This window comes from Malaclemys terrapin, chromosome 7 (genome assembly GCF_027887155.1).
Source record: "Malaclemys terrapin pileata isolate rMalTer1 chromosome 7, rMalTer1.hap1, whole genome shotgun sequence".
Classification (NCBI taxonomy): domain Eukaryota; kingdom Metazoa; phylum Chordata; order Testudines; family Emydidae; genus Malaclemys; species Malaclemys terrapin.
Window position 1 is genome coordinate 22,753,740 of NC_071511.1, and position 7,302 is coordinate 22,761,041.

The 7,302-nt window shown below is 47.7% G+C and overlaps 1 protein-coding gene across 1 annotated transcript; it reads left to right on the top strand.

The window, feature by feature from the left end:
* Positions 1 to 1,667: 1,667 nt before the first annotated feature.
* LOC128840277 (myb/SANT-like DNA-binding domain-containing protein 2) lies at positions 1,668 to 3,546 on the top strand. The gene is made up of 2 exons (XM_054034095.1): positions 1,668 to 2,341; positions 3,494 to 3,546. The coding sequence occupies exons 1-2, from the start codon at positions 1,795 to 1,797 to the stop codon at positions 3,544 to 3,546; spliced, it is 600 nt and encodes a 199-aa protein (XP_053890070.1). The 5' UTR covers positions 1,668 to 1,794.
* The last annotated feature ends 3,756 nt before the right edge of the window (positions 3,547 to 7,302 follow it).

Sequence of the window (7,302 nt, forward strand, 5' to 3'; positions counted from 1 at the left end):
CAGCAGTTCTCAAACTGTGGATGAGTTTGTTTTAATGGGGTCGCCAGCGCAGGTGTTGGACTCGCTGAGGCCTAGGGCACAAAGTCGAAACCTGAGCCCCGCTGCGCAGGGCTGAAGCTGAAGCTTTTAAGTGAAGTGAAACTTGGGGTACACAAGACGAATCAGACTCCTGAAAGGGGTACAGTCGTCTGGAAAGGTTGAGAACTACTGTATTAGGAAGAACTGAGGATGAGGTGCCTGCAGGGCCACTCCATGCTATGAGGCGGTGCTCTAGAGCAGGGGTTCTCAAACTGGGGGTCGGGACCCTTCAGGGGGTCGCGAGGTTATTCCATGGGGGTTGCAAGCTGTCAGCCTCCACCCCAAACCCTGCTTTGGATCCAGCATTTATAATAGTGTTAAATATATAAAAAAGTGTTTTTAATGTATAAGGGGGGGGGTGTCACACTCAGAGGCTTGCTGTTTGAAAGGGGTCACCAGTACAAAAGTTTGAGAACCCCTGCTCTAGAGAATGCACCCTGCCACAGCTGCCTCTAATTCTTCCTATAGTTTCACTTTCTGGGCTGATCTTTGGGGGTTTGTTACTGCATGCTGTTAAACAGCTGCTACCTTCCATTCCAGGGGTCGATGCATTTCAGCAGTAATAATAATAGTAATAGTGAAATAACTCCTATAAGCAGAGCCAAATCAGGCAACCATGAGGAACTCCACTCCTGTGAGTAGTTCCATTTATGCATAAATATGTAAATAATGTAGTCCATTTAGTTTCTAATGTGCTTTGAGATCCTTCAGTATGAACGGCATATATACCTGCTGTAATAATAATTTTTGTTACTATCCACCACGTTAATTCCTGGTATAACTGGATGAAACTCCCTTGGTGTGGATGGAAGTTGCACTCACTTATGCCGGGTTAAATATAGCTCTTCTTATATCTAGCCAAAGAATTGTGAGTACAATTACCAGCCATTCTTGTGTGTTTAAAAAAGACAACTGGTTTATGGCCTTGGTCCTTACCACATATTTATGGATCACTAGTATCAGTATAGCTGGATAACTTGCCATGCATTATTTCTTACCTATAAAAATGTGTGTAAATTCCAGCCGTGGGAATACAATCAGATGTCTCTCTAGGTTTTCCCGCATTCATATTTGGTTTCTTTGCTTAATCCACTTACACATACCAATATATGGCTGTATAAGATGTGAATTTTCTTTAATTTATGTGCAATAATTACTTCCTAACATCTGCATAACAGATTTTGTAGGAAAAGTAACTCTGCAACGTTAAAAAATAAATGTATGAAATCTTTAACATCTTTATTACTGGGTTTTGTTATCCACAGCTGACTGGATACATTCCCAGGAAGCTGGTTCAGCAAAACAGCTGCATTAGTGATTTAACTGTGGGCCTTAGGCCTGGTCTACACTACGACTTTAATTCGGATTTATCAGCTTTAATTCGAATTAACCCTGCAACCGTCCACACAACGACGCTATTTATTTCGATGTAAAGGGCCCTTTAAATCGATTTCTGTACTCCACCCCGACGAGCGGAGTAGTGCCAAAATCGATTTTAGCAATTCGAATTAGGGTTAGTGTGGCCGCAATTCGATGGTATTGGCCTCCGGGAGCTATCCCACAGTGCATCATTGTGACCGCTCTGGACAGCAATCTAAACTCGGATGCACTGGCCAGGTAGACAGGAAAAGCCCCGCGAACATTTGAATTCCATTTCCTGTTTGCCCAGCGTGGAGAGCACAGGTGACCACAGATAGCTCATCAGCACAGGTAACCATGCAGGCTGATAATCGAAAAAGAGCACCAGCATGGACCGTGAGGGAGATACTGGATCTGATCGCTGTATGGGGAGAGGATTCAGTGCTTGCAGAACTTCGTTCTAAAAGACGAAATGCAAAAACTTTTGAAAAAATCTCCAAGGGCATGATGGAGAGAGGCCACAATAGGGACTCAGATCAGTGCCGCGTGAAAGTGAAGGAGCTCAGACAAGCCTATCAAAAAACAAAGGAGGCAAACGGTCGCTCCGGGTCAGAGCCGCGGACATGCCGCTTCTACGCCGAGCTGCATGCAATTCTAGGGGGGGCTGCCACCACTACCCCACCTGTGTTCGTGGATTCTGGGTCGGGGATAGTCTCATCAGCGACGCCTGAGGATTCTGCCAATGGGGTAGAGGAGGAGGAGGAGGAGGAGGATGAGCTTGCAGAGAGCACACAGCACTCCATTCTCCCCAACAGCCAGGATCTTTTTCTCACCCTGACTGAAGTACCCTCCCAAGCCTCCCAAGCCAGTACCCAAGACTCTGACCCCATGGAAGGGACCTCAGGTGAGTTTACCTTTTAAAATATAAAACTTGTTTTAAAAGCAAACGGTTTTTAATGATTACTTTGCCTGACTTTGCATTCGCGGTCAGTTCAGCTACTGGAAAAGTCTGTAGCTACTGGAAAAGTCTGTTAACGTGTATGGGGATGGAGCGGAAATCCTCCAGGGACATCTCCATGAAGCTCTCCTGGAGGTACTCCGAAAGCCTTGCCAGAAGGTTTCTGGGCAGTGCATCCTTATTGCCTCCTCCATGGTAGGACACTTGACCACGCCATGCTTGCAGCAAGTAATCTGGTATCATTGCCTGACAAAGCCTGGCAACGTATGGTCCCGGTGTTTGCTGGCATTCAAGCAACATCCGTTCTTTATCTTGTTGTGTAATCCTCAGGAGAGTGATATCACTCCTGGTAACCTGGTTGAAATACGGGAACTTAATTAAGGGGACAGAGGTGGCAGTTCCTATTCGGCTGTTTGCCTGTGTCTGAAAAGAAATCCTTCCCTGAAGTTAGCCAAGCGCAGGGGGGGAATTGGCCCAGAGCTTTTCGCATTAGGCTAGCAGGGATCTTCCCTGTTACCAGCCACGCGGTGGGGGGAGGGGTACCATGATCATCCCAGAGAATTCATGGCGGGAGGGGGGCGGCGGCGGCGGCGGGGGGGGGTTAGTTTGGTGCCTGCAGGGATCTTCCCTGATACCAGCCACGCGGTGGGGGGGAGGGGTACAGCGATCATCCCAGAGAATTCATGGCGAGGGGGGGGGTGGTTAGTTTGTTTTCTGGTGCTGCTGAATGTTAACAGAAAAACCGCAGCACTCTACTTGCCTGAAGGGGCCCAGACAAGCCCCCCCACATTGCCCCCCCCCCCCAAACTGGCTTAGATTGGCCAGGCTTCTGCAGCACTCTACAAGCTATGCTTGGTATGTGGGAAAGGAGGGCAGAAGCTTACCATGGCCGCATGCAAGCCGAATTCTGTTGCCCAGACCTGTGATCTCTAGCAGCAAAGCCACAGGCACTCAGCATTAAGAGGCAAAATGCAACCTTGCACAGAAATCACATGTGCTATGTAATGTGAATAGTGTTGGTCACCGTGAAAGAGTATAAGCATTGTTCTGCAAAATGTAGCTTTTAAAACAATTCTCTCTTTTTTCCCCTCCCTAAAGCAGCTGCAAATTCCTCAAGCCTCCCCCCTCCATCCCGAAGGTTATCACGATAAGGCATCGTAAGAAGAAAACGCGAGACGAGATGTTTTCTGAAATTATGGAATCCAGCCGCAGTGACAGAGCTCATGTGAATGAGTGGAAGGAAACAGTTTCAAACTATAGGAAAGAAGTCAGTGAACGTGAGGAGAGGAGGGACCAACGTGAGGAGAGGAGGGACCAACGTGAGGAGAGGAAGGACGCTCGAGATGAGAGGTGGCGGCAGGAAGACCAGAGGACGAAGGATGCAACGCTGGGGCTGCTCCGGCGTCTGGTGGAGGTTCAGGAACGGCTGCTGGAAAACAGACTGCCGCTTCAGCCCCTGTTCCCCCCTCCCCCCTCCCCATGTTCCGTATCCTCCTCACCCAGACGTGTAAGAACTCGGGGGGGGAGGCTCCGTACACCTTCCCATTCCACCCCAGTAGACAGCCCAAGCAAAAGGCTGTCATTTTTTTAAGCTTTTCTTTGTGGCTTTTTCCTTCCCAGCAATCCTCCTCCCAAATACCACCCGGGTTCCCTCCCTCTTTTTCTAATCTATTAATAAAGAATAAATGATTTTTAAATGATAGTGACTTTATTTGGTTTGAAAGAAAGCTGGGGGAAGGGGCAGGGTGGGTTCCTTACAGAAAATCAGTCAATAAAGGGGGCGGGTTTTCATGAAGGAGAAACAAACAGATATTTCACACTGTACCCTGGCCAGCCATGAAACTGGTTTTTAAAGCTTCTCTGATGCACAGCGCTTCATGGTGTGCTCTTCTAATCGCCCTGGTGTCTGGCTGCGCGTAATCAGCAGCCAGGCGGTTTGCCTCAGCCTCCCACCCCGCCATAAAGGTCTCCCCCTTACTTTCACAGAGATTGTGGAGCACACAGCAAGCAGAAATAACAATGGGGAGATTTCTTTGGCTGAGGTCAGAGTGAGTCAATAATGAACGCCAGCGACCTTTTAAATGGCCAAATGCACATTCTACCACCATTCTGCACTTGCTTAGCCTGTAGTTAAACAGCTCCTGACTCCTGTCCAGGCTGCCTGTGTATGGCTTCATAAGCCATGGCATTAAGGGGTAGGCTGGGTCCCCAAGAATAACTATGGGCATTTCAACATCCCCAACGGTTATTTTCTGGTCCGGAAAGTAAGTCCCTTGCTGCAGCCCTTTAAACAGAGTAGTGTTCCTGAAGACGCGAGCGTCATGAACCCTTCCCGCCCAGCCTGCGTTGATGTTGGTGAAATGTCCCTTGTGATCCACAAGTGCTTGCAGCACCATTGAAAAGTACCCCTTGTGGTTTATGTACTCGGTGGCTTGGTGCTCCGGTGCCAAGATAGGGATATGGGTTCCGTCTATTGCCCCACCACAGTTAGGGAATCCCATTGCAGCAAAACCATCCACTATAGCCTGCACATTTCCCAGAGTCACAAACTTTCGTAGCAGCACCTGAGTGATTGCTTTGGCTACTTGCATCACAGCAGCCCCCACAGTAGATTTGCCCACTCCAAATTGATTCCCGACTGACCGGTAGCTGTCTGGCGTTGCAAGCTTCCACAGGGCTATCACCACGCGCTTCTCAACTGTGAGGGCTGCTCTCATCTTGGTATTCTGGCGTTTCAGGGCAGGGGACAGCAAGTCACAAAGTTCCATGAAAGTGCCCTTACGCATGCGAAAGTTCCGCAGCCACTGGGAATCGTCCCAGACCTGCAACACTATGCGGTCCCACCAGTCTGTGCTTGTTTCCCTTGCCAAGAATCGGCGTTCCATGGATAGAATCTGCCCCATTAACAACATGATCTCCAAAGCTCCGGGGCCCGTGGTTTCACTGAATTCTGTATCCGTGTCCGTGTCCATGTCCTCATCATGCTTGTTGCTGCGCTGCCGCCGCCGCTGCCTCCTCGCCTCGTTTTTCTGGTCCTGGCTGAGCATAAACTCCACGAGAACGCGCGAGGTGTTTACAATATTCATGACTGCTGTCTTGAGCTCAGCGGGCTCCATGCTTGCCGTGGTATGGAGTCTGCAGTGTTCACCCACCCAGGAAAAAAGGCGCGAAAATGGTTGTCTGCCGTCCGTTGCTTTCATGCAGGGAGGGAGGGAGGGAGGAGGTGAGGCTGTACCCAGAACCACCTGCGACGATGTTTTTTGTCCCATCAGGCACTGGGATCTTAACCCACAATCCCAATGGGCGCGGGAGACTGCGGGAACTATGGGATAGCTATGGAATTGCTACCCACAGTGCAATGGTGCAGAAATCGACGCTAGCCCCGGTACTTGGACGCACACCACCGAAGTAATGTGCTTAGTGTGGCCGCATCCATTTCGACTTTATACAACCTGTTTTTCAAATCCGAATTATCTAAATTCGGATTAATCCCGTAGTGTAGATATACCCTTAGACTGCTCCTATTTACACCAATGTAAATCAGGAGTGATGCTACTGAAGACAAAGGAGTTACACCTGTGTGAAACTGGTGTGAAAGGAAAAGTAAGCATTAGGGTACAGAACAACCAGGGAACATTCAGATATGATGCATGATGGTGTAGGATACTGTGTTAGGGCCTGATCCAGCAAACACTTCCTACCAGATACATTGCTTTCCGGTGAGGTTATTATTATTTAATAATTTTATATTGTGGTAGGGTCTGGAGGCCAACTAGGTCAGGGTCCCATTGTGGTGGGCACGTTACCCTAGTCCCATGGACTTAAGTGAAACTACTTTTGGTAGTAAGCACTGCACTCAGTAGTGAGTATTTGCAGTATTGGCCCCAAATTATTCATTCTTATTTATATAGTGTCTAAAATGTTCTGGGTTCATTATAATTTACTGTGTGATTTGTAGTCCTGGGAAATGTATTCATTGACATTCTTTCAACACTGCCTTAGTACAAGTGATAATTAATCTGGAGCTCTCCTTTGAGAAAGGGAATTTTAACCAAGGAATGTTGAAGTCAAATACAAGCTAGAGCACCTCTCAAGAGCCCAGTACATTTCCAGTATTGGACTGACTTCTACTCAGTTGTAAAACAATATACAGTTGTATTACTAGAAATCTTATCATTCTGCCTTGTAGATGGGCTTTCAAGTAGGGCAGATATTAAACCTCTCTAGGCCTCTACTGCTTCCTTTAATGAGCCGATTTGTTAATTATTTGCCAATAACAACAGCTACTGTTACAGTATGTGTGAGCTCAAAGAATGCTAGCAGTGAATATCGGATCTTGGATGTAATCTCTGATTACTCTTCTAGCAAATGCACAGGTAGTTTTGTAAGTGATTTGGACTCAGAGTATCCGCAGTGGCTGGAGGGTTGGCATACATCGTAAGAATATAAGAACGGCCATACTGGGTCAGACCAATGGTCCATCTACCCCAGTATCCTGTCTTCCAACAGCAGCCAATGCCAGGTGCCTCAGAGGGAATGAACAGAACAGGTAATCAGCAAGTGCTCCATCCCCTGTCGCCCATTCACAGCTTCTGGCAAACAGAGGCTAGGGACACTGTCCCTGCCTATCCCGGCTAATAGCCATTGATGGACCTATTCTTTATGAACTTATCTAGTTCTTTTTTGAACCCTGTTATAGACTTGGCCTCTATGTGGATTCATACTGGAGTTCCATGGATAGGACCCCTTGTACGCCAAGGCACAATGGACCTAAATTATGCAACAGATACCCATCAATTCTGGGGCAGAAAACCCTCTATTCTATGGCAATGATAATTAAGGCTATGATTTAGTCATGGGTAATTTTAGTAAAAGTCTAAGCACTATGCCCAGCAGTAAGCGTTTGC